This window comes from Cydia pomonella, chromosome 8 (assembly GCF_033807575.1).
Source record: "Cydia pomonella isolate Wapato2018A chromosome 8, ilCydPomo1, whole genome shotgun sequence".
Classification (NCBI taxonomy): domain Eukaryota; kingdom Metazoa; phylum Arthropoda; class Insecta; order Lepidoptera; family Tortricidae; genus Cydia; species Cydia pomonella.
In genome coordinates, this window is record NC_084710.1 from 24,158,725 (window position 1) to 24,186,522 (window position 27,798).

The 27,798-nt window shown below is 44.0% G+C and overlaps 1 protein-coding gene across 1 annotated transcript; it reads right to left on the reverse strand.

The window, feature by feature from the left end:
* Window positions 1-387: 387 nt before the first annotated feature.
* LOC133520340 (GA-binding protein subunit beta-2) lies at window positions 388-27,780 on the reverse strand. The gene is made up of 15 exons (XM_061854713.1): window positions 27,495-27,780; window positions 26,708-26,789; window positions 25,373-25,528; window positions 24,096-24,286; window positions 22,319-22,575; window positions 21,927-22,033; window positions 21,653-21,790; window positions 21,379-21,516; window positions 21,128-21,242; window positions 20,854-20,988; window positions 20,476-20,615; window positions 19,968-20,112; window positions 17,957-18,171; window positions 13,790-14,029; window positions 388-662 (listed from the first exon to the last, which is right to left on the reverse strand). The coding sequence occupies exons 2-15, from the start codon at window positions 26,777-26,779 to the stop codon at window positions 504-506; spliced, it is 2,208 nt and encodes a 735-aa protein (XP_061710697.1). The 5' UTR covers window positions 26,780-26,789; window positions 27,495-27,780; the 3' UTR covers window positions 388-503.
* Between the last annotated feature and the right edge of the window lie 18 nt (window positions 27,781-27,798).

Here is a 27,798-nt window from a genome sequence, read left to right on the forward strand (position 1 = left end):
CACTGTGCGCGGGCCTGCTGGAGCTGGCGCTGCAGCTCGGCGAGCGCGGCGTGCGCGGCCAGCAGCTGCGCGCGCAGGTAGCGCGCCGACATGGAGCGCACGAACTGCTCCGGCTGTGTGTGTGCTCACTGTGCGCGGGCCTGCTGGAGCTGGCGCTGCAGCTCGGCGAGCGCGGCGTGCGCGGCCAGCAGCTGCGCGCGCAGGTAGCGCGCCGACATGGAGCGCACGAACTGCTCCGGCTGTGTGTGTGCTCACTGTGCGCGGGCCTGCTGGAGCTGGCGCTGCAGCTCGGCGAGCGCGGCGTGCGCGGCCAGCAGCTGCGCGCGCAGGTAGCGCGCCGACATGGAGCGCACGAACTGCTCCGGCTGTGTGTGTGCTCACTGTGCGCGGGCCTGCTGGAGCTGGCGCTGCAGCTCGGCGAGCGCGGCGTGCGCGGCCAGCAGCTGCGCGCGCAGGTAGCGCGCCGACATGGAGCGCACGAACTGCTCCGGCTGTGTGTGTGCTCACTGTGCGCGGGCCTGCTGGAGCTGGCGCTGCAGCTCGGCGAGCGCGGCGTGCGCGGCCAGCAGCTGCGCGCGCAGGTAGCGCGCCGACATGGAGCGCACGAACTGCTCCGGCACGCACACCACGGCCTCGCCGCGCGCCGCGCCGAGGGACAGGGGCTGCAACAATACGTAGCACGTCTTGACACAATAAACTCCATTTCAATTTCAACTCCATTTGTTGTTGTTATTTTCCGCACGGTAACGCTCATTATACAGCCTTGCAAACCTTTTTTGATTCCACATCGGACTTTATGACTGCTAATCCGAGCGATAATTATATAATTGTAGGAGATTTTAATATTAGTCATGCCGTCTGGACTCAAACTAACGGGAATTTAGAACTTGACGCTAATAACAATACAACCTCAACTTTACTTTCCGATTTCCTAAATTTCTCTGACTTAAAACAGTTAAATGGATGCTTTAATGTTAACAACCGAATTTTGGACCTTGTGTTGAGTGACTTGTGTGGTACAGTCACTCACTGTAAGTCACCTCTTACTCCCGAGGACTCCCATCATAGGTCACTGGACATATGTTTTAATTTTCCTTTTCCTTCGGTCGTACACGATCGCCCCAGAGAGAAATTACTCTTTTATGCTGCTAATTACGAAAAAATCAGAAACGATCTATGTTCAACAGACTGGACCCAAATGAATGGCATGAATACTGAACAAGCAGTGTCTTATTTTTATTCAATCTTAAACTCGCTAATTAAACAGCATGTCCCTCCTAGCCGAACACAGTCATCTGGAAATCGTCCTCCGTGGTTCACTCGGGCGTTAATTAAAGTAAGTCGCGAAAAACGTAACATGCATACTAGATGGAAAACTTATAAAAATCCTTTGGACTACCTTTCTTTTAAGCTACTGAGAACAAGAGAGCGTAAGATGGAAATAGATTGCTATAAGTCATACATATCCTTTGCCGAGAGAAATATACGACAATGTCCGAAATATTTTTGGTCTTTCATTAAGTCTAAATTTGCTGCAAATAAAACTCCAGACTGTATGACTTACGGGAATAAAACATCGGCTGACTCTGAAACGGTAGCAAATTACTTCAACGATTACTTTCATTCTGTTTTTGTAAAAAACAACATGTACTCATTTTCCCCTAATATCCGTACGATTAACACCCCGATTGACATCTCCTCCATTAATTTAAGTAATGCCCTAGTCCAAAAATATCTACACAACACTAATTGTTAAAACTACACTTTAAAACCCAAAAATTTATTAAAAGAAACAGCGAGAGAACAATTTTGCTTAATCACTAACGTCAAATCTGATTTTTTCTCATCCACCCTCATTTGAGTTTTATTAATAAAAACGGGTAAGTCAGTAAATGTTGCTAGTTGAATGAATGGAACCAGATTTGAATATTTTTTCATTAAACATGCCGCGGCCCAAGGACTATATGGGTCCTTTAAACCGTGGAAAACATAAACATCTGAACTTTAACTTAAATAGAGTGAGAATGTACATAAACAAGCCTATAAACTATCACTTAACTAAGGCTCTGAAGCAGCTAGAGGCAGAGGGCACAGTTTAGTAACTGGTCTCTTAAACACACGATCCTTAAATTGTAGGGAGACTACACGCGTTACGCCGTCTGCTCCCGGGTGCTTCGCCACAATTCGTCCCAAAAGCCATTTACCTGGAGGTAAACGATCGTCTTTCACTAAGACAACCGTACCAACATTTATGTCGGGGTGATTCTGGGACCATTTGTATCGATGTTGTAACATAGTAAGGTACTCAGATTGCCAACGTCGCCATAGACTTTGTACCATACGTTGCACCTTTTGCCATCGGTTTAAATAGTCAGGTCGAGTATCCACGAAACTTTCTTCAGGGATAGTAAGCGGTGCCTCGCCTATCAAAAAATGACCAGGAGTCAAAGGAAGTTCATCAACAGTAGAACTAATCAACGTTAGAGGCCTAGAGTTGACACAAGCCTCGACTTGTGTGGTCAGAGTGCAAAACTCTTCGAATGTTAAGCCGGACTCACCTAAGACGCGTTTCAAATGTCCTTTTACAGACTTAACTCCTGCCTCCCACAATCCTCCAAAGTGAGGAGCGCCAGGGGGAATAAAATGCCATGTTGTGCTGTCATTAGCCAACAGTTGGGCAATTTCTTCAATAACAGTTGATTTGCTGTTTTTGAACGCGAGGTCTAATTCTTTGGACGCGCCTACGAAATTAGTCCCACAATCACTCCAGATTTCTTTACAATGCCCACGTCGAGCAGTAAAACGTTTGAAGGCTGCTAAAAACGCAGCACTGGATAGTGAACTGACCAGCTCAAGGTGAATAGCCTTTGTAACCATACACAAAAATACACTTATGTACGCTTTACAAGTTTTGGTGCATCTGCCAGAGTACAGTTTCAGCGTGAATGGACCACAAAAGTCAACGCCGCTGGTCAAAAACGGACGTGATGGATTGACTCTGCACTGTGGTAAATTGCCCATCAACTGAGTCATTGGTTGTGCAGCTTGGGTAAAACAAGGTTTACATAATCTTAAAATCTTTTTTACCAAGGTTTTCGCTCTTAGAATCCAATATTTTTGGTGAACAAGATTTAATGTTAATGAATTTCTACCATGCAATGTTCTCAAATGAGCGTCAATTACAATCAACTTTGCTAAGTTACATTTGTAATGTAAAATTATAGGAGACTTCATATCATGTGGTATTTGAGCATTTACAAGACGTCCACCGACTCGAATAATGTTCTCATTGTCTAGGATCGGATTTAAAGAGTGAATGTTACTATTTTTTGGGATAGGTTTGTTCTGTAATAGCAATTCTATTTCACTTTCAAAGTAAACAGACTGTGACATTCGAATACAGGTTTTTAATGCATTTTTTATTTCAGCAGTAGTGAGGTATGTTGGTTTTGGGTTATCGTTCCTTTTTAGAACCTTTTCTTTACATAGTCGAAGAAATCGAAAGCAATAGGCTGTTACACGTATGAGTTTAAGTAGACTAGAGTATCTATTGAGGTACGTGGCACATTCATTGCCTTCAGAGGTGCATAAGTAACTAACTTTTGCTTTCGGTTTTGATTCGAGTGTGGTTTCAGGTATAGTGAAATTAGGGTAACAAATCTCAACAGACTCGCGAAGGAAGGCTGGACCTTCCCACCATAGTTGTGACTGCATCAGCTCGTCAGGGCTGATACCGCGTGAGGCACAGTCCGCGGGGTTGTCCGCAGACTTAATATGATGCCATTGACTACTATTCGTAACATTTAAGATTTCGGTAGTGCGATTACTAACGAATGGCTTCCAAGTATTTGGAGTTTTACGCAACCAAGCCAAAACTATTGTGGAATCTGTCCAAACAAACACACGATTATCATCAATATTTAGACTAGATTTCACATTTGGTATCAATTTAGACAATAGGACTGCCCCACAAAGTTCAAGACGTGGCAATGAGACCTGTTTCACGGGAGCGACCTTTGTTTTGGCTGCGACCAGGCTTACTTTTATCTCATTGTCCGTGATGACTCTGATGTAAATAACCGCAGCGTAGGCGGCGCAAGAGGCGTCACAAAAGCCGTGCAATTCAATTTTTACATTATTTGTAATCCCTAACCAACGTGGAAGCTGAATGGCCTGCATGTGTTCGAAGTTAGTCAGGTAAGTCTGCCATTCAGTTTTCAGGTCTTCGGGAAGTTCAGAGTCCCAGTCTAGGCCGGCCAGCCACAACTTCTGCATAAACATTTTTAATACAACCACACAAGGTGCTAGCCAACCCAGAGGGTCAAACGTTTTTGCTATCGCAGATAGCACACTTCGTTTTGTGACAACGTCGTTGTCATGAGGTAAGTTAACTACCAGTTCAAATATGTCACTTTGTGGTTTCCAAGCTATGCCTAGAGCTTTCACCGAATCATCCATTTTAATATTCACTGAACTTTGTAATGCTTTTTGCGAATCGGGAATCTCGCTTAAAACTTTTTCACTATTAGACGACCACTTATGTAGAAGAAAACCACCACGTTTAAATAGTTCAGTTAAGCGACATTGAAGCCGTTGAGTGTCTTCTTCGGTAGATGAGCCCGTCATTAAATCGTCCATATAGAGATCAGTTTTGAGAAGTTCAGCTTCAGGAAAATCTCCACGTTCATCCTCTGCAAGTTGATGAAGTGTCCTTATGGCAAGATATGGAGCACAAGAACTGCCATATGTAACGGTAAGTAACCGATATTCTCTAATCGGCTCTTCCGATGACTCACGCCACAAGATTCTTTGGTAATCAGTGTCTTGTTTTGAGATAAGTATCTGTCGGTACATTTGTTGTATATCGGCTACTAGACAGTACTTATGTTGTCTCCACCGTGTTACTAAATCTCGTATATCTTGTTGCAGCGGTGGGCCGATGAGTAGCTCATCGTTAAGTGAGTTTCCATCTGCAGGTTTAGCACTTCCGTCAAAAACTACGCGCAGTTTTGTGGTGAGGCTCGAGGCACGAAGAACAGCATGATGTGGTAGGTAATAAGCTTTATTCTTCTTTTCTGTCTCAGGGACGACCTCCATGTGACCGAGTGACTCATATTGGTTCATGAACTTGCAGTATTCTTCGTGAAACTCGGGTCGGCGCTTAAACTTATTTTCCATCTGATGTAAGCGCTTTAAAGCAAGTTGTCTGGAGTTGCCTAAATTTGGAGCGTCTTCGTCCTTGAAGGGTAGGCGAACCTCGTATCGACCGTCAGTGTTTCGAGTGTGAGTTTTCTTAAAATGCTCTTCACACTGCATCTCAGGCTGTGACAGAGGCTTCGCGTTTGGTGAATATTCATCGATCTCCCAAAACTGACGTAGTAACTGATCAACTTCGACTTGTGTATGCATAACAATAACGTTGTGTGACTGATGGCCCGACGGCGCAACCTCGCCGCATACCAGCCAGCCCAATCGTGAGTTCAAAGCGACCAGAGACTCATTATGTTTTACTACTCCACCAAGAATAATATGTGCGTATACAACGGCACCTAAGAGCACGTCGACAGATTCTGGCTTGTGAAAGTGTGGATCCGCAAGGTCTGAAATCTCAGAAGAAGGCCAGGTATCAGATGGGAGCTCTTGTGATGGTAATCTCGAATTTATTCGTCTAAGGACGTACGCCTTAGCTGTAATTATGTGTGATGGATTTCTAATGGCATGAAAGTTCAACTCAACTTGTGATTTGGTTGTCATTGGTACAGGAGATATGCCAGTGATTTTTCCGTTGACTGAAGTGCGCTCGAGATTAAGCAGTTGAGCTGTCGCTTCAGTAACAAAGTTGGACTGCGAGCACGGATCAATCAGTGCTCTCAAGACTATCGTGTCGCCGTTCCTTGCCTTAACTGCAATTCGCGCGGTTGCCAAAATAACTTCTTCACTGTCGCTGTCAACCTCAGCCTTGTAAACTACGGTTGATGTGGTTTGGCTTGTTTCAGGTGTACTGGGTGTTGCTGTATCGTTTTCAGGCACTGATGTGGTCTTGTTAGGGTTTGTGAAGTGCAACAGAGTGTGATGTCGTCGACTACATTTTCTACAGGTGGTGCTCTGCCTACACGCATTAACGGAGTGACCCTTTACAAGGCAATTAAAACAAATGCCATTCTTCTTAATAAAATCCTGACGTTGAGGAACATCTAATGCGGCGAACTCTTTACAATGACAAATATAGTGGTTTTGTGAGCAATAAGTGCATTCGCTGTTTACTTCTGTGACAAATGACTTCATATTTGTGGGTTTTTGGGTTGTGGAATATTTAACTAAGTCTTTTTTCTGCGGTTGGTCTTTTTTGTGAGTGACATTTACCATTTCCATAGACCGGAAACGATTTTCTAAAAATAATGACAGACAGGTAAATGTGGGTATATCTTGAGATGATCCAAGTGACTGTTCCCATTGTTTGTGTGTCTCTAAGTCCAACTTGGATACAACTAAATGTACGATAATTGCGTCCCATGTGGAGGTATCCACGCCGAGATTATCGAGAGAATTCAAACATTCCTTCGTAGTATCTAAAATTTCCTTTAAGCTTTTAAAACATTCTGTGTTCATCTTCTTTTGATTTAAAAGGCGGCTAATTATTGTAGTGACAATCATACGTTTGTTATTGTATCTACTCTCAAGTGTGCTCCAAGCCTTATCGTAATTAGCCTCCGTGAGTGCAAAATGTTTTAGAAGTTGTTCAGCCTCTCCCGATAAACTAGTTTTCAAATAATGATGTTTTTCAATAGTTGTTAGATGTACGTTGTTATGCACGAGAGCCTTAAATAAATCTTTAAAACTTGTCCAGTCGTTATAATTACCGGCGAACTTTGGAATAGATAAAGGAGGTAATTTAGTTCTAATAGGGGTGGTCTCGCCATCATTTGTTGATAAAAAACTATGCGCACTATTATTTGATTGTGGTTGACCTTGACCTTTCGAAAATTCCAACAAATAATCCTTTAATAATCCCTTAAATTCCAGGTATATGTCTTCAGTTTCCTCGTACAGACTTTCAGCATTAAAATGTAATTGCTCCAGTTCAGTTTTCGTAACTGTTGATTGAATCATCTCATATTGATTTTGATACTTAGACCAATAACTTTCTAATGTTTCTAAACGTGTTTGTAAGTAGCCAAGTGTATATCTTGATTTAGACGTCTTTTTAGTATTACTTTGTAACTTAGAAATACGTTCCGATAACGTTTTTTGTGATTCACAAAGTTGAGCCATTGTTTACGTTTATAACAAGAATTCACAACAAAATAAGTTCAAAGTCCACTTTCCCGTATATACTCGAGTTCAATTTACGTGAAGTTATATCTGGCGAAATAGTCTATAAATATGCAGTTTAAAATAATCAAAGTTTCTAATCACAAAAGTTCACGTAACGAAATTGCATTAGTTTGAAACACTTTCTTATTATTATTATAAATTAATATTGTTCAAGTATCAGCAGTCCAAAATTAGTTTCGCACTGTTTAAATGTCCAAATTAGTGAAATAGTTCATAAAGGTTTCTAACCTCACTGGTGCACGAAATCAAAGTTAATATTTACAGTCTAATCTTACCAACTCGCAGTAATTAACACTTAGCCTTTTACACTATTGTTTTTAGCACTTATTACACTTTCACAATCCAGTTCTAGAAGGACCAAACATGTTAAAACTACACTTTAAAACCCAAAAATTTATTAAAAGAAACAGCGAGAGAACAATTTTGCTTAATCACTAACGTCAAATCTGATTTTTTCTCATCCACCCTCATTTGAGTTTTATTAATAAAAACGGGTAAGTCAGTAAATGTTGCTAGTTGAATGAATGGAACCAGATTTGAATATTTTTTCATTAAACACTAATGTTAACAAAGGTGCTGGGGCTGACAAGATTCATCCTATCTTAATATCCCGTTGTAGTAAAGAACTGTCTATACCTCTTACTATTATCTTTCATAAATCGCTGACCGAGGGTTGTTTTCCATCTGTTTGGAAAACGGCTCTAATAACACCAATACACAAAAGTGGGGATAAACACGACGTGACACAGTACAGACCTATATCCAAATTATGCATTTTTGGCAAAATATTTGAAAAAATTGTGACCTCGGAACTAACTAATTGTGTTATTCGCATTATTTCTCCAAATCAACACGGATTTCTTCGTGGTCGAAGTGTCGACACCAACCTTATTACTTTTACAGATTTTATTTTGAATGCTCTAGACAATGGTTATCAGGTTGACGCCGTGTATACCGATTTCTCAAAAGCATTTGATAAAATGAATCATGCCCACCTACTTCAAAAATTATATGATCTTGGTATACACGGTGATCTTCATAGATGGCTTGAATCTTACATACAAAATCGTAGCCAAGCAGTATCTCTAAGAGGCTTTACTTCAAGATACTTGACCATTGATTCAGGTGTACCCCAAGGTTCGCATTTAGGACCACTTTTATTTATCCTATATATTAACGACATAGGTTTATCACTTAATAGTTCAAGGCATCTTGTTTACGCTGATGATACAAAAATATTTAAAATTATAAAAACAAACAACGATTGCCTTGAACTACAACGTGATCTTGACAGTTTTGCTACCTACTGCAACTCCAACCAACTACTACTCAACCCTGATAAATGCAAGTGTATCACTTTCACCCATAAGCGTGTACCCCTTTTATTTAACTATAACTTTTTAGGCAAGCAACTAACTAGAGTTTCCTTAGTTCGAGACCTAGGTATCACTTTAGACTCAAAGCTCAATTTTATTTCACATATAGATCTTATTACTGCAAAAGCTTATAAGCAGTTGGGTTTGATACTTCGGCTCTCTAAACCCTTTAAAGACCCTAATACTCTAAAGATATTATATTCCTCTTACGTCCGTAGTGTTTTAGAATTCGGTTGCATCGTTTGGACTCCCCAATATACAGTTCATAAAACGCGAATTGAAAGAATTCAAAATAAATTATTAAAGTCACTTAACTTCCGCCATGGTTTGAATCTGTCTGAAAGTACCAGCATACGGCACGGTCTCACGCCATTAGTCGGACGCCGCGTATATATAGACCAAATGTTTTTATATAAGCTTTTAAATAACTATATTGACTCTCCTGATCTTCTTGAAAAAATTATTTTTAAATTGCCTCGTCGTATTCCCACTCGCCACCCCCAAACATTCCATATTAGCTTTTGTGGCTCTAATTTTGCCAAGCATACTTTTTTTAGACGAGCCTGTCGTGATTACAATGATAAATTTTCAAATTTAGATATTTTTTCATTATCATTTTGTAAATACAGTAGCATTCTGCGAAGTTCAATCTTTTCTTTATAAATATTGTACGTTTTCTTTTAAGTACCTAGTAACTATATATTATTTGCACGCATAACAACTATAGCGATACATGTATTTTTAATTATTTTGTATACCACTTTAAACTCTGTACTATGTCATGCATTTATTAATTACCTACCGATGTTTTGAAGTCCCTGTACGCGTGACAGACAAGAAGATGCCTAACACCTTCCCTGTTTCGATCCGTAATTTACTATGTATACTTTTATTTTCAATGGAACTAAAGGTTGTTATCACTTAAGCTTATATATATTAATATGTGACTGTTTGTTTCCTAAATAAATTAAAAAAAAAAAAAAAAATTCAATACAAAAGAACGTATTATTCGTAGGTTCGGTCGTTGCCTTCTAATTAAACGCCGCGTATTGGTTGAAATTAATATGATGATAATTTTCGGTTATTCACTTATATCTTGGAAGCTTATATCAGTCAAGTTTTCGATACCTTGAATAGTGTTCGAGATATCCTCTATTGAAAGATTATTTTCGGGCTCTCAATTTTATCTTGATATCTACATTAGTGAAGCTACCGGGCCATGTTTGGTATTGTTTTCGTATAAATCGGGAGCGCCAAATTCTATTATGGTATCACATTGACACCATTCAGAAGAGAAAACATATAAACTTTAAACAAATACCTTTTTTTTACTCCTCTTCACGCTTAAACCGCTGAACCGATTTAGTTGAAATTTAGTATAGAGATATTTTGAATTCCGAGACAGGACATAAGATAGATTTTATATCAAAAATGTGTGAAATGGGGATTGGGGACAATTCAGCTTCTACTCCGAAGCTGAATTCCTGAGGTTAATACTGTTTCTGTTTAGGTTTAAAGACATGTTTGGTATAATTTTGAACTAAATAAAAAATGTAAACCATCCCTAATTTTATATAAATCGGTTCAACGGTCATTGATTCCCCATACAAACTTCCACCCCACTTTTCACACCTACACAAGATGATTTTGGTTATAAAAACTATCCTTTGTCCTGTCCCGGGACTCCAACTATCTCTATAGCACATTTCAACGAAATCGGTTCAACGGTTTTAGAGGGAAGAATAGCTTTGCGATCCTAGCGAAGGTACTTTTTCCATGAAATTCCACTTCGGGAGAAAACGTTTTTCACTAACTAAATCTTAACAAATCACTTTAATTTTGATGTCGATCGCTTTAGCATAATATATTTTAGGTTTATAGGTTTCGCTTTAAAAAAAAATATTTTTGCAAGTTTTGCAAAAGGAAAACCTAGCTTTTCATTGTGTCAATAACATACTAAAAATAATGGAGAATGGCAAATGTTCAGAAGTGGAAAAACGGGTTATTCCCACTAGTTATCACCAAGTTGGTAAAAGGTGGGATTTTTTTCCCCAGTAGCTTTACCACCAAAATTTTGGTAGAGTTCAATACTAATAAAACAATATAGTATAAATAAAGAGTGCTTTAATACATAATACAGTCGAATACCCTATTGCGGGTATCTTACCAGTCAACCATAGGGCAAATCTGAAATGTGTCAAGGTGGGTGCAGTGGCAAAAAAAAACATGTTACCTTCTGTCCACGAAAGGACAAACAATAAGAAGTCGTAGTTTAAACTTGTAGATATTTAATTAAAATTATAAAAAAATACAAAATGTGTATGACACGCAAAGTTCCGTTGTAGAGATATAAGTAGGTATTGACAGATATACGATGATGTGGAGTTATTTTTTGACACTTGGTCCGTGACGTAGCTCTACTCGTCCGGTAATCATGTTAACCGTTCCGTTTCGCGTGAACACCTTCTTTTCTACATATTTAGGCGTAGGACGCTGTCTTTTTAATTTCATTGTATGAAATCCAAAATCAACAATAACTTTCACCGGTCTCCCTCATTGAAGTCGGTTTTTTTTTCTTAAAAATTATATCAAGTAATTTTTCTGTAGACTTTATTGATAACAATTTTACGACAATATATTACCACGATAAATTACGGTATGACTGGTACCAGTACCACTTCCCGTAATGAACATGTCCCATCCCTACGAATGCACGTGCCAGCGCGCCATGTTTGGAGCGACCAATCGCAACGCCGCGAGCACCCGTCCCGCACCTCACGGTTTGGTGATTCGCGTCGCGAACAAAATGGCCAATATTAGGCTTCTATAGGCGGTTTTCTGTATGTCGCTAAGACTCCTAGTATCCGAGGTATAATCTAAAAACCAAAAAATGGGATCTTCAAACCCCCCTCTCCCCCCTCCCCAGCTCAAGGGCTAGGGCCGGGGACTTTTGATATGTTCACCTCCTAACTAGTCCAAACAAAGTAACAGAGTCAAAAATTGTGTTCAAAGTTCGCACAGATTATTTTTGTTTTAATTATTTTTATTTATGACAGATAGTACAGCAATTGGTCTATAGTTGGAATCTAACTACAAGTGTAATCGTACCTCGAGTAATCTCGAGTAATCATATCATTCTGACTAAATTACATTAATTAATGTCAAAATAATTTTGATTGTTCTTAACCTAAAAGACATAAATACACTTTTACGTCGGTAGTCACAATATAGCTTTATTTATAACAATATAATATATTATATATATGTAAAGAAAATCGTGACACCTAACTATTTTCTTAATGTTAACCTGAACGCGTCTAGCTGTTTTAGCCATAGAGTTTACCACCTGTCATGAATGACAGTTATGACATTGACATTCATGATTGGCAAAATATGAAAAGATTGTTCATTACTATAAAATAGATATAATCGATTTTGTGTAAAACAACATAACCCTGACAAATAAAGAAGAAATAACAAAACCCTGAAATAGAGGCTTTAAATGTTGTTTTACACAAAATCAATTATATCTATTTTATAGTAATGAACAATCTTTTCATATTTTGCCAATCATGAATGTCAATGTCATCACTGTCATTCATGACAGGTGGTAAACTCTATGGCTAAAACAGCTAGACGCGTTCAGGGTAACATTAAGAAAATAGTTAGGTGTCACGATTTTCTTTACATATATAGTTTTAGATAAACACTTGGATGGGCAAGCACAAATAGAAAAGATCCGTTGTAAACTAAATAGATTTGTTTATGTGCTACGCAAGTTAAGACGCTCATCAGGTTTACATACGACGTTAATCGCGTATCATGGGTATATTAGTTCAGTGTTAAGATATGGGCTTATTTTGTGGGGAAACTGTACGAATTTTAGCATTGCATTCGTAGCACAGAAAAAATGTATATGTGCTATTTGTAATCTAACCCCATACAAGACATGCAAACCATCTTTCAAAAGACGTAGGATCTTACCGCTGCCATGTTTATACATCTTAGAAATCTGCATGTTTGTAAAGAGGCATATGTATTTATTTACAACAGCTGAAAGCGCCTCTACCAGAAATCAACAGGATCCTGGAAGGTTGGTTTTTAATTGTGTTCCCAGGACAGCATTATATTCGAATCACTGTTTCGTTATGTGCATGAAGCTTTTTAACATGTTACCAAAATCTATAAGAGAACTGCCTGTACATAGATTTAATTAATGAAGCTATTATCTGATAAAAGCTATTATAGTGTAAAAGATTTGTAGTAGTTTTAAGATTTTTGCATGCTAGTACAACCTGTTTAGTACAAATAGCAGAATAAGCTACCAATTGTCACTTACCACCTAAGACACTTTTGCACCTACTTATTCTTTGCAAATAAATAAATACAATACAATACAATTAGAGTAATCTGAAAGGAATCAAGTAATCCATTCCTGTAATGTGGAATCGACATTGATACCCAATTACTAGTAATTGTAATATTGGAAAAGATGATTCCTGATTCCTGAAATGGAATTGTAGTTAGTAATCCCAACACAAACATAAATCTGAAACGGGAGCCAAGTTCAATACTAAGAATATGTGTTGTTGTTAACTCGCCGCCAAAAGAATACAGATTATCATAAACAATCGGTGGTTATCACTATTTCACTATACCTACATTTTAACGTGAAGGCCAGATAAACTTTTTTTTAAATTTGAAAATTACTTAAGGAGATTGAAAAGAGAAAGAAAAACACAGCACAATTAAATTTCAATTTCAATAAGACATGCTGAATTCCTCCGTCAGCCAGGCTAGACCGGTCGTCTATAGGTTTTATACATGTGATACAAAACACCAATTACAGGTTTCCACCACTAAGTACAGTTTAAACAAAAACAATCAGTGGCAACAAATAATTAATGTAATAAGTGCAATTATACATTACCTCGTCATCCCCTGACCCACGTGTTCTCTCTCAGTCATGTTTACAGGACCGCTCTCAGTTGCGGCGACTCGGACTACTTTGCTCTTGGCCTTCATGGACACGGAACAATATTGACAAGTAGAAAGTAAAATAAACTGGTATATATTACCTCATTATCTCCCGATCCGTGCGCCCTCGTCGCAGTAGCCAACAGCTTGGCGAAGCTAGCCTTATTCATGATGATCTTAACGCCGGGCCGGTTGCCGGTGGCGCCGGTACCGGTACCGGTCCCGGTGCCCGTGCCGGTCCCGGTCCCGGCGGCGGCTCGGACCACTTTGCTCTTGGCCTTCATGGCCGCTTTGTGTGGTGACAGGATGGTCGCGTCTGCTGGCAGTTGGACGTATTTTATCTGTGGAAATGGAGAGTACAAAATGGTAGTTTAATTTAAAAATCTGTGACAAAATTATAATAGTAGTTAGTGCTGTGTAGTATTATACAACGTTGCATACTAGTACATTACGATACAAGTGCGAAAAATAGGAAATTCGAAACGAGTGGCGATAAATTAAAACACGACCGAAGGGAGTGTTTTAAATCGACACGAGTTGCGAATTACCTATTCGCACATGTATCGTACAACGTTTTACAGTACATATGGCCCTTTAAATGTTCGACACAGTAACATAATATGCTACTAAATATTTTACAGTACATATGGGGCTACTTTATAGCACTAGTGCGAGAAGTAGCATATTATGTTACTGTGTCGAACATTTAAAGGGCCATATGTACTGTAAAACGTTGTACGATACATGTGCGAATAGGTAATTCGCAACTCGTGTCGATTTAAAACACTCCCTTCGGTCGTGTTTTAATTTATCGCCACTCGTTTCGAATTTCCTATTTTTCGCACTTGTATCGTAATGTACTATTTCCTACGAGTCAACAAAAATAAATCTTAATTTAGGTAAACAAAGCAAAAGTATATAGCCAAGACGCGCGAGCATACCTTGTTGCGCCCGGCCCGCCCCGGGCCGCGGCCGGCCGGGCGGCGACACCTCCTCGTAACTCATGAGGCCCTGGTACTTGCTACTTACTAAATTCAATTTTTGGACAGTTTTTTCTCGATTTTGGCCACCGTAGCCTACGGAGACTAACAAGCAACGCTAAGCGGTCTTCGTAGTCTATGGGTGTTGCTATATTAAGGGTGTCACATGCGTGTGTTTCTGACTTATGATGTAATTATTTTTACTATGCAACCAAATGAATATTTTGTAAGTTGGCAGCAATGCACTTAGTTTAAAACTGTATTCGTTATGGAAAATTCCAAATATAAATATATGCTCTTTGGTTTGAAGTAAAATATGTTGAGTGTTTTTGTTTTTTTTAGTAATAATGAGTATAATTGTATTAATTGTGTTAACTCCGGGAGTTGTACGGATGTAATGTCGTATTCAAATAACAGTCGAAATCATTATATTTCATAAAATACAGTCCCCGCGTTGTTGTGGGTGTACGTGTATTCGCGATAAATTTAGAAATTAAGTACTAAATGGATTTTCATTCGGTTTTCACCTATTAATAGTGTCATTTTTGAGGAAGGTTTAGGAATATTTGTTAAGGATTCGTGTGACCCGGGCGAAGCCGGGGCGGGTCGCCAGTTCGGTTATAAAGGGTCTAGCCGCAATCCTATAGTGAAACTGCCCCTGGCTGAAATGTATACCTTTCTAATTGGTAATTGGTCTTATTATAAGATATCATTTTACAATATTTCAAGCCTGGAATCCCCTTGGTTTAGATAAAAAAACAAAAATATATAAAATCTTTTACAGTACATATGGGGCTACTTTATAGCACTAGTGCGAGAAGTAGCATATTATGTTACTGTGTCGAACATTTAAAGGGCCATATGTACTGTAAAACGTTGTACGATACATGTGCGAATAGGTAATTCGCAACTCGTGTCGATTTAAAACACTCCCTTCGGTCGTGTTTTAATTTATCGCCACTCGTTTCGAATTTCCTATTTTTCGCACTTGTATCGTAATGTACTATTTTAATGCAGTATTGCGTATTTCATAATAGGAATGTTTACGTAGTAGTTGTTTACGTACAGCCATGGTAGATTACATACCGAGGCCAATAAAATAAGAAATGTCTCAGAACACATCGGACTCGCCCATGAAAGGTTCCGTACCATTTATGACGTATTAAAAAAACTACTGACTAGATCTCGTTCAACATTTTACCACTTTGGACACACATTTTACCACTTTGGAAGTGTTTCTCGCACAAACTATTCAGTTTAGAAAAAAATGATATTAGAAACCTCAATATCATTTTTGAAGACCTATCCGTAGATACCCCACACGTATGGGTTTGATGGAAAAAAAAATATTTTTATTTTTTGACGTATGAAAAAAACTACTTACTAGATCTCGTTCAAACCAATTTTCGGTGGAAGTTTGCATGGTAATGTATATCATATATTTTTTTTAGGTTTTTCATTCTGTTAAAAAGTTACAGGGGGGGACACACATTTTTTCACTTTGGAAGTGTCTCTCGCGCAAACTATTCAGTTTAGAAAAAAATGATATTAGAAACCTCAATATCATTTTTGAAGACCTATCCATAGATACCTCACACGTATGGGTTTGATGAAAAAAGATTTTTTGAGTTTCAGTTCTAAGTATCGGGAGCCCCCAAAATTTATTGTTTTTTTCTATTTTTTTGTGAAAATCTTAATGCGGTTCATAGAATACATCTACTTACCAAGTTTGAACAGTATAGCTCTTATAGTTTCGGAAAAAAGTGGCTGTGACATAATCGGACAGACAGACGGACATGACGAATCTATAAGGGTTCCGTTTTTTGCCATTTGGCTACGGAACCCTAAAAAAAATCAAGGTTCTAACTTATTTACAAAGGCCTAAAAATTTTTTTTTTTGTTTAAAATATTTTTTTTATTATTTGCAAGAGGGCGACAACCTCAATTTTTAGGTATTTAATGCACAATACAATATTGTATGAAATATATTTTTTTCATAAAAATCCATCTGTGGCAACAAGATAAAAATGTCTTACTAATGCAGGCCATTCGTCTTACGACCATTAATCATAAAATATAGATACATTCTCGGCATATGTCTAAGAAGGTATATAGATGCTTCATAAAGTATGATGGCGAAAAGAGGGGAGTAGAAGCAATCGATCAATATTGTTGTGAATGTGCGAATGGGTTAAGAACAGTAGGTTGTTGTTCACATGTAGCGGCAATTATATATTACTTGTCGTATTGCAGATTTTTATCCAGAATTCCGCGGCCTAGCCATAAACTCTGTGCACTGTTCAAGACCGAAGGTATAAATGTTAGTATTAATACAGACAGTGACGAGGATGAGTAATTATGTGTTATGTTAAGGTGTAAATTGTAGGATTTTAATAAAATGTGCTTTACTTTTTTAGTTTCTTTTGATACGTAATATTTTTTTAAGGCAGTATTGCGTATGTTATAATAGACCTCAGCTTCGCTTCGGCCGATACTTACATGTGTTCTGAGACATTTCTTATTTTATTGGCCTCGGTATGTAATCTACCATTGCTGTACGTAAACAACTACTACGTAAACATTCCTATTATGAAATACGCAATACTGCATTAAAAAATATATACTTAGTGTAAACAATTTTTCTGCTCGACTAGCTGCTGCTCGTTAATACCTACTAAATGGTTGTAAAGGCGGAAGTACACAATGAGCCAAGTACGTTGACCCAATGTGTAACCTACAGGCGCCTTAAGTCGAATGGCCTGCATTAGTAAGACATTTTTACCTTGTTGCCACAAATGGATCTTTATGAAAAAAATATATTTCATACAATATTGTATTGTGCATTAAATACCTAAAAATTGAGGTTGTCGCCCTCTTGTAAATAATAAAAAAAAAAATTAAAGAAAAAAATAATTTTTTTAGGCTTTTGTAAATAAGTTAGAACCTTGTTTTTTTTTTTTTGAAAATGTATTGTTATTAGTGCCATGTATAATCCGAATTTCAAAGAAATCTAACCATTAGTTTAGCTAAGAAAAATTAAAAAAGATTTTATATATTTTTGTTTTTTTATCCAAACCAAGGGGATTCCAGGCTTGAAATATTGTAAAATGATATCTTATAATAAGACCAATTAACCCTTCTAAGAAAGGTATACATTTCAGCCAGGGGCAGTTTCACTATAGGATTGCGGCTAGACCCTTTGGAACCTAAGATCATCGGTTAGTACATTGAGGCCAACATGATGGGATTCCAAGGGTGAAAGCAAACGCGAGAAATATTAACACATACCTGCACGTCCTTGTCGCGCTGCCTGTTGACGGTGAACACCTTGACGCCGGGCCGCGGCGGGGAGCGCGCCGGGCACGCGCGCACCAGCACGCCGGCGCGCGGGGAGGGGGTGGAGGGGGCGGGGGAGGGGGGGACGGAGGGGGAGGGGGCGGCGGCGGGGGGGGGGGCGGCCGGCGGGGGCGAGCTGTTCTCTTTCAGCATCAGCTTGCCCGCGTCTGCAAACGGAATGCTACTTTCAATGTCAATATAGGGACGTGCTTCTAAACTACTTATCAAAATAAACACCACCAACAAACGTATCAATTAATAATTTCCCTTTATGCCCTGCCTCCAGCACAAACACATTTTTCACTGCTCATGCTCGTAACATTGACATTTAAGTCGCGTGTAAGCAACATATAATTGTTTATTATGCTCTACAGCAGTGCAGTAAAATAATCTATTACAATAGTTATTAACGTAGGAATAAAATTCTGCTTCTGCCGTACGTACGTACGCCGGCACAGCACAGTGCTGCCGTCGTCGGCGGGCAGCAGAGTGATGCCGCGGTTCAGAGCCGCCAGTCATACCTGAGAGCACCACGGTCCGGCCGCTCTGCAGCGCGGACAGCACAGTGCTGCCGTCGTCGGCGGGCAGCAGAGTGATGCCGCGGTTCAGAGCCGCCAGTCATACCTGAGAGCACCACGGTCCGGCCGCTCTGCAGCGCGGACAGCACAGTGCTGCCGTCGTCGGCGGGCAGCAGAGTGATGCCGCGGTTCAGAGCCGCCAGTCATACCTGAGAGCACCACGGTCCGGCCGCTCTGCAGCGCGGACAGCACAGTGCTGCCGTCGTCGGCGGGCAGCAGAGTGATGCCGCGGTTCAGAGCCGCCAGTCATACCTGAGAGCACCACGGTCCGGCCGCTCTGCAGCGCGGACAGCACAGTGCTGCCGTCGTCGGCGGGCAGCAGAGTGATGCCGCGGTTCAGAGCCGCCAGTCATACCTGAGAGCACCACGGTCCGGCCGCTCTGCAGCGCGGACAGCACAGTGCTGCCGTCGTCGGCGGGCAGCAGAGTGATGCCGCGGTTCAGAGCCGCCAGTCATACCTGAGAGCACCACGGTCCGGCCGCTCTGCAGCGCGGACAGCACAGTGCTGCCGTCGTCGGCGGGCAGCAGAGTGATGCCGCGGTTCAGAGCCGCCAGTCATACCTGAGAGCACCACGGTCCGGCCGCTCTGCAGCGCGGACAGCACAGTGCTGCCGTCGTCGGCGGGCAGCAGAGTGATGCCGCGGTTCAGAGCCGCCAGTCATACCTGAGAGCACCACGGTCCGGCCGCTCTGCAGCGCGGACAGCACAGTGCTGCCGTCGTCGGCGGGCAGCAGAGTGATGCCGCGGTTCAGAGCCGCCAGTCATACCTGAGAGAACCACGGTCCGGCCGCTCTGCAGCGCGGACAGCACAGTGCTGCCGTCGTCGGCGGGCAGCAGAGTGATGCCGCGGTTCAGAGCCGCCAGTCATACCTGAGAGCACCACGGTCCGGCCGCTCTGCAGCGCGGACAGCACAGTGCTGCCGTCGTCGGCGGGCAGCAGAGTGATGCCGCGGTTCAGAGCCGCCAGTCATACCTGAGAGCACCACGGTCCGGCCGCTCTGCAGCGCGGACAGCACAGTGCTGCCGTCGTCGGCGGGCAGCAGAGTGATGCCGCGGTTCAGAGCCGCCAGTCATACCTGAGAGCACCACGGTCCGGCCGCTCTGCAGCGCGGACAGCACAGTGCTGCCGTCGTCGGCGGGCAGCAGAGTGATGCCGCGGTTCAGAGCCGCCAGTCATACCTGAGAGCACCACGGTCCGGCCGCTCTGCAGCGCGGACAGCACAGTGCTGCCGTCGTCGGCGGGCAGCAGAGTGATGCCGCGGTTCAGAGCCGCCAGTCATACCTGAGAGCACCACGGTCCGGCCGCTCTGCAGCGCGGACAGCACAGTGCTGCCGTCGTCGGCGGGCAGCAGAGTGATGCCGCGGTTCAGAGCCGCCAGTCATACCTGAGAGCACCACGGTCCGGCCGCTCTGCAGCGCGGACAGCACAGTGCTGCCGTCGTCGGCGGGCAGCAGAGTGATGCCGTGGTGCCGCAGCAGCGCCGCGCCCGGCGCGTTGCTCGCGTCCGCGCCGGGGCCGAGCGGCGGCGGCTGCACGAGGAGCAACACATGATAGCTTTGGCATCGACAAATAAAGGGTTGCAGGCCCGGCTCGACTTATGCCGCGGCCTGGACGCGCGCGGCGAGCGGCGCAACAAGGCCGGTCACACGTCTGGTCGAGCGCGTCCAGCCCGCAGCCTTAGGATGAACAATGCGAGACCTTTATTTCAGCTGCTACTTTTATTGTAAAAATGTGCAAATATACGACTTGAAAATGAATGAAAAACTCAGCTGAAGGACAATTCTACGCGTTTCGCCAGATAAGACGATTGTACAAGTAAACAAAATGAAACATTGCAATATGCAAAGTTCTTGCAACAACACAACAATAGATACAAAATTAGAAGTAGGTACCTCATTAGTTACCAAGTTCGGTTTGTTAAGTTTGTGCTGTATCCGGATGGTGGGTTGTGTGTGTTTCTCTTCTACAGGTATTCGCATCTGAACGGTGTCATAAGTCTTTGATTCCGTCACGTCGTCCACCGCCATTTCTTCTGAAGAATTACAAGTTTTTTTTTTATTAAATTAAAACACACTAAGAAATTCGTTCGCTTTGGTTATTTGTCTGATAGCTTAATAAATAAAATAGTTTTGGAGGTTTTCAAAAAAGGAGTGTACCGGTTTTTAAAGGCTCGGCAACGCGCATGTAACACTTCTGAGGTTGGTGACTGCTTAGCATCAGGCGGGTCTCATGCCTGTTTGCACTTGCACTGGGCGCGCGGGTCATGTTACCTTGTATAGCGCGCACGGAAGCCGCCTGGTCTCTGTCCGCCATGGCCTCCTCCACCGCGGCGCTGACGGCGGGGATCCTGCCCGCTAGAGAGAGCGCGGTGCGCCGGAACTTGCACTGGGCGCGCGGGTCATGTTACCTTGTATAGCGCGCACGGAAGCCGCCTGGTCTCTGTCCGCCATGGCCTCCTCCACCGCGGCGCTGACGGCGGGGATCCTGCCCGCTAGAGAGAGCGCGGTGCGCCGGAACTTGCACTGGGCGCGCGGGTCATGTTACCTTGTATAGCGCGCACGGAAGCCGCCTGGTCTCTGTCCGCCATGGCCTCCTCCACCGCGGCGCTGACGGCGGGGATCCTGCCCGCTAGAGAGAGCGCGGTGCGCCGGAACTTGCACTGGGCGCGCGGGTCATGTTACCTTGTATAGCGCGCACGGAAGCCGCCTGGTCTCTGTCCGCCATGGCCTCCTCCACCGCGGCGCTGACGGCGGGGATCCTGCCCGCTAGAGAGAGCGCGGTGCGCCGGAACTTGCACTGGGCGCGCGGGTCATGTTACCTTGTATAGCGCGCACGGAAGCCGCCTGGTCTCTGTCCGCCATGGCCTCCTCCACCGCGGCGCTGACGGCGGGGATCCTGCCCGCTAGAGAGAGCGCGGTGCGCCGGAACTTGCACTGGGCGCGCGGGTCATGTTACCTTGTATAGCGCGCACGGAAGCCGCCTGGTCTCTGTCCGCCATGGCCTCCTCCACCGCGGCGCTGACGGCGGGGATCCTGCCCGCTAGAGAGAGCGCGGTGCGCCGGAACTTGCACTGGGCGCGCGGGTCATGTTACCTTGTATAGCGCGCACGGAAGCCGCCTGGTCTCTGTCCGCCATGGCCTCCTCCACCGCGGCGCTGACGGCGGGGATCCTGCCCGCTAGAGAGAGCGCGGTGCGCCGGAACTTGCACTGGGCGCGCGGGTCATGTTACCTTGTATAGCGCGCACGGAAGCCGCCTGGTCTCTGTCCGCCATGGCCTCCTCCACCGCGGCGCTGACGGCGGGGATCCTGCCCGCTAGAGAGAGCGCGGTGCGCCGGAACTTGCACTGGGCGCGCGGGTCATGTTACCTTGTATAGCGCGCACGGAAGCCGCCTGGTCTCTGTCCGCCATGGCCTCCTCCACCGCGGCGCTGACGGCGGGGATCCTGCCCGCTAGAGAGAGCGCGGTGCGCCGGAACTTGCACTGGGCGCGCGGGTCATGTTACCTTGTATAGCGCGCACGGAAGCCGCCTGGTCTCTGTCCGCCATGGCCTCCTCCACCGCGGCGCTGACGGCGGGGATCCTGCCCGCTAGAGAGAGCGCGGTGCGCCGGAACTTGCACTGGGCGCGCGGGTCATGTTACCTTGTATAGCGCGCACGGAAGCCGCCTGGTCTCTGTCCGCCATGGCCTCCTCCACCGCGGCGCTGACGGCGGGGATCCTGCCCGCTAGAGAGAGCGCGGTGCGCCGGAACTTGCACTGGGCGCGCGGGTCATGTTACCTTGTATAGCGCGCACGGAAGCCGCCTGGTCTCTGTCCGCCATGGCCTCCTCCACCGCGGCGCTGACGGCGGGGATCCTGCCCGCTAGAGAGAGCGCGGTGCGCCGGAACTTGCACTGGGCGCGCGGGTCGGCGCCGCGCCGCACGAGCAGCGCGGCGAGCGACGCGTGGCCGCGCGCGCACGCCCAGTGGAGGGGCGTCATGCGGAGCATGTCCCTGTTATAATACTATATTAGTGAAAATGCTGGGATTTAGGGAATGGACTGCCAAACGTCATATATACTCCTAAATCATACAGTCCATTTTGAATTTAGAACCTTCTTATAGTTCAAAATTCGATTTAATTTTGTCATTTTAATAGGAACTCGGGACTTAGAATGATAAAGTAGAAAATTTTAAAGATTTTTTTATATGTATGTTTAGGTAGTCATGTTACGGGCAACTTCAAACAAATCAATAAACTTGATTAACCGGGCAGTATAAATAATGGTCATTATGAATAATGCTCCAGAGTGTCGGGCAGTGATAAATTAATTGGTGCTACCTTGGTGCGCGCGTCGCGGCTCACCCCCGCGCGCAGCAGCACGGCGGCGGTGCACGCGTGCCCGCCCAGCGCCGCCAGGTGCAGCGGCGCCGTGCCCAGCTGTGACACATATATACCAGTACCTGCAGTCCACTGCGGCGCCGTGGTCTAGCAACACGGCGGCTACAGCCTCGTGGCCCTGGTGCGCCGCCAGGTGCAGCGGGGTGCGCTCCACCTTGGTGCGCGCGTCGCGGCTCACCCCCGCGCGCAGCAGCACGGCGGCGGTGCACGCGTGCCCGCCCAGCGCCGCCAGGTGCAGCGGCGCCGTGCCCAGCTGTGACACATATATACCAGTACCTGCAGTCCACTGCGGCGCCGTGGTCTAGCAACACGGCGGCTACAGCCTCGTGGCCCTGGTGCGCCGCCAGGTGCAGCGGGGTGCGCTCCACCTTGGTGCGCGCGTCGCGGCTCACCCCCGCGCGCAGCAGCACGGCGGCGGTGCACGCGTGCCCGCCCAGCGCCGCCAGGTGCAGCGGCGCCGTGCCCAGCTGTGACACATATATACCAGTACCTGCAGTCCACTGCGGCGCCGTGGTCTAGCAACACGGCGGCTACAGCCTCGTGGCCCTGGTGCGCCGCCAGGTGCAGCGGGGTGCGCTCCACCTTGGTGCGCGCGTCGCGGCTCACCCCCGCGCGCAGCAGCACGGCGGCGGTGCACGCGTGCCCGCCCAGCGCCGCCAGGTGCAGCGGCGCCGTGCCCAGCTGTGACACATATATACCAGTACCTGCAGTCCACTGCGGCGCCGTGGTCTAGCAACACGGCGGCTACAGCCTCGTGGCCCTGGTGCGCCGCCAGGTGCAGCGGGGTGCGCTCCACCTTGGTGCGCGCGTCGCGGCTCACCCCCGCGCGCAGCAGCACGGCGGCGGTGCACGCGTGCCCGCCCAGCGCCGCCAGGTGCAGCGGCGCCGTGCCCAGCTGTGACACATATATACCAGTACCTGCAGTCCACTGCGGCGCCGTGGTCTAGCAACACGGCGGCTACAGCCTCGTGGCCCTGGTGCGCCGCCAGGTGCAGCGGGGTGCGCTCCACCTTGGTGCGCGCGTCGCGGCTCACCCCCGCGCGCAGCAGCACGGCGGCGGTGCACGCGTGCCCGCCCAGCGCCGCCAGGTGCAGCGGCGCCGTGCCCAGCTGTGACACATATATACCAGTACCTGCAGTCCACTGCGGCGCCGTGGTCTAGCAACACGGCGGCTACAGCCTCGTGGCCCTGGTGCGCCGCCAGGTGCAGCGGGGTGCGCTCCACCTTGGTGCGCGCGTCGCGGCTCACCCCCGCGCGCAGCAGCACGGCGGCGGTGCACGCGTGCCCGCCCAGCGCCGCCAGGTGCAGCGGCGACGTGCCCAGCTGTCGACACATACTTTACCCCCTTAGAATAAAACTTATATCACGAAACGAAACGATTCGTGGAGTAAACTACTACTCGAGTGGCGATCATGGGGGGAGAAACGTCCAAAGTAGACCCCAGATGCGTTGCGACGACGACATCAAAAGGACTGCGGGGAAGAAGTGGCTCCAGGTCGCACAGAACCGTGACGAGTCCTACACCCGAAGAGTAGAGATGGGGTAAAGAGAGAGAGAATAAAACTTAGCAAACTGTTAAAATAGTTATGTTTTACAAGGGAGTTCAGTTGTTGTTTAACCTCTTCTGCTAATATTGATACCCGAACAATCAAAAAATTATAAAAAACCTTGAGCATTGCGAGGGTTCCAAGGCAAGAGGATTAAAAAATGTTTGCCACCGAGTGAAACAACATGTTTACCACACCAACACAAGGAAAACACTAAATAATACTTCACAAAATCAAACCAAATCAAATCCAAATGACCGTTATAAAATATTTATTATTCAATCTCATCATTTAAAAGTAAATTCTACCAGCCAAGAGAAGGAAACAACTCAACATTTTCATCAAATTACTATACCACTCTTGTGGATAAAATGCAACTTTCTAATAAGTTTTTGAACAATGTAAGAGAGCCTTTACAAGCTGGTTAGGTGAAAAATTTCGTTCCTTTCTAACAAACACAATTATGTATTATTATTATTACTTATTTATATTTAAATATCAAAATGATGGATTAAATGATTATCAATAACGATAAAAATATTTTTATACAAAAAAGGACCCAGAAAACATATACAGCAGTTGTTTCTAAGAGTTGGTGCATAACTAGATTGACAACAAAGTTTCCAGGAGTCCCCGCCCTAGGCTAGGCCTGTATCGCGGGAGACCAGACATTTAAATGTCATGCAAATCAACGAAAAAATTAAATATATTCTTATAGTAAAAGATTAATTCTTATGCCTATGTTGATACATGCAATTTTCAGCATTAAAACTATCTCTGGTGTATATTAATTTTGTATCGTATTAGAAACCTTAAATTGGAGGAGGTATATATGTGTATGTAAAACAAAGAAAACAATTACCCAATCGGTGGTGAAGGGTGCTCCCTGCGCCATGAGGTCCAGCACTTGGTTAGTATCCCCGGCCCTCGCTGCCAGTAGCAGCTTCCGTCCCAGTTCCACACCAGCGGAAGTTGCTGCATGTGCATTTGTTAATGTGGTAGGGACCATGTTCTCAGGCTACAAACAAAAATAGACTACTGATTGATACACCTTATTTTAGTTTAGTAATGGTAAGGGTGACACAACAAGCTTAAGGAATCCCTGTGCTTTGCCCGCAAGAGTATTAAAATAATTCAAAGATATAATATATATTGGAGAACCAGACTTCATTATATTTTCCTAATTAATATAAATGCACAATCGTATAAACATAGACCAGGAAATCCTTCAAGGAAATGGCGATAGATCAGACAAACGCTCCATAGACTGGACAACCACCTCTCTGAGCAATCCACTTGCAATCGACTGGCAGTAGATGGTCAGGGTGGCCTCATTCCATATGGAGGCGACCAGTCGAGGAGGCTGGCTCATCTGGACTCTGCAGGAAAGAGCTAGAAGTAGCCACTCAGGATCACAACAAATGGAATATTCTTCTGCAAGCCCTAAGTCACTAATGAGGGATAACAGGATTACATCATCATCATTCTATGAACACTTCTAGGCAGTTCCAGGGAGATAAAACAAAGGTTTTGCAACAGTTCTTGTCATTGACAGCAGTCATGACATGAAGTCCTACCTTAAGTGTTTGCGGACACTGAAACGTAATTTATTGAATTGACATATTAAAATAACTAGTTGCAATTACAGTCGGGGCTCAGTGTTCTGGAGTTCACCAATCCGGCATGCCCAGTAATCAAAATTTGGAAAAGAAATTAGAAACTCAGGTGACCCGCTCCATAATCCCGCAGTACACACAGCCAAAAACTGGATATGTAGGCTTTATTTTCATTTTCATTTATTAATTGCATTCCATGGTACAGACAGATGTTATCTTAAATTAAATTTTCACAACATGGATCCTTTTCTACCATAAACCTTTTATTTCCCACACAAATCCAATAATCCAGCAGTTCCAACAATCTAGCATAGAAGGAAAATTTCAGGTGCCAGATTACCAAGCTCCTACTGTATAAATAATGAAATTCTGTTTTAGAAATGAGTCTAATAGAAATCATATAAACTTGCTAAAAAATAAATGATACAAATCTGTAAATCATATTATAAAGTGACATTGGCCATTATTCTTACTATTGGATACATCCACAGGATTTCTCTATAAATTTCTTTACATGCAGATAAAATGTCCACTGTGAGCTGACAAGTAATAAATAAGAAAATTGATTGCAGAATACTAACCAAGATGATCTGAGGTGTAGAGGCCAGCTGCACCACCACCTCTTCTTCCGGGCCCTCATCCGGCTCCGCCATAGCTTAACTTCTGTAAATAAACACCTCAAATAATACTTCTTCAACCAACAAGCATCATTAAGTCACATTCTTATTGTCTTCCATTCTTTTAAAGTTTTTTACTTGAATGGAGTTATGTTATGGATAGTCTAAACTTAATTGCGAAAATACTATAAGTATGAAGTATAACCTAGGCAATGATGGCAAATAAGCATAAAATTATTATGTGATGCTCCATAAATCAAAAGAAATTGTGTTAAACAATGACACATACAAAATAAGTACATAGTAGGTAGATGTAACAGACAAGTAAAAAATTGTATGGTTTACCTGCATGACTAGACAAATGCGCTAAATTGCTCATTTCTGGGCAATATTTGTTTGTTTATTATTGTAAGAATGTTTGTTTATTTGTATAATATGGAAAATAAGCGTCTCCGGTTCCATGACATAACCTTGACAATAAAATAGAATCTTTGTATCGATGCGTTTTTACACTAATAACATTTGATTGAATATTCTGCATTGTCAAATGTAAACACTCATTAAAAGAAGGTAAAAAGCACTATTTCGCGCCGCAGCAATCATGAAAATTAACAGGATAAGGATGTCAGAACTCGCTATTCGATACGATCGCCATAACCATGCACTTCCTTTTCCTGTTAGAGCGGAAGTGATTCTAGGCTATCAACACTTTCTCATAGCACAACATAAATAATACACACAGAAAACTTACAAATGATAATCTTGTCGCACCAAATCAAGACGTATCTTATTTTCTTATATTCATCAAATACGAGGGACGTGTGGACGTCAACATTTTGCAACCATTTTTGCAATGGGGTACACAATTTAAAAACCGCGAATTCAAATGTCAAAATAAAAAGTTTTAAACATTCCTTTTCTATATTTCACGCAAAAAAAACGAACTGCGAGACAGATTAAATACTTAGAGCATTTTTTTGCACAATATTTTAAACTAAAATAAATCACTTTCAAGCAAATTAATAAAAAAAGGTTCAATAATTTAAGCTGAAATT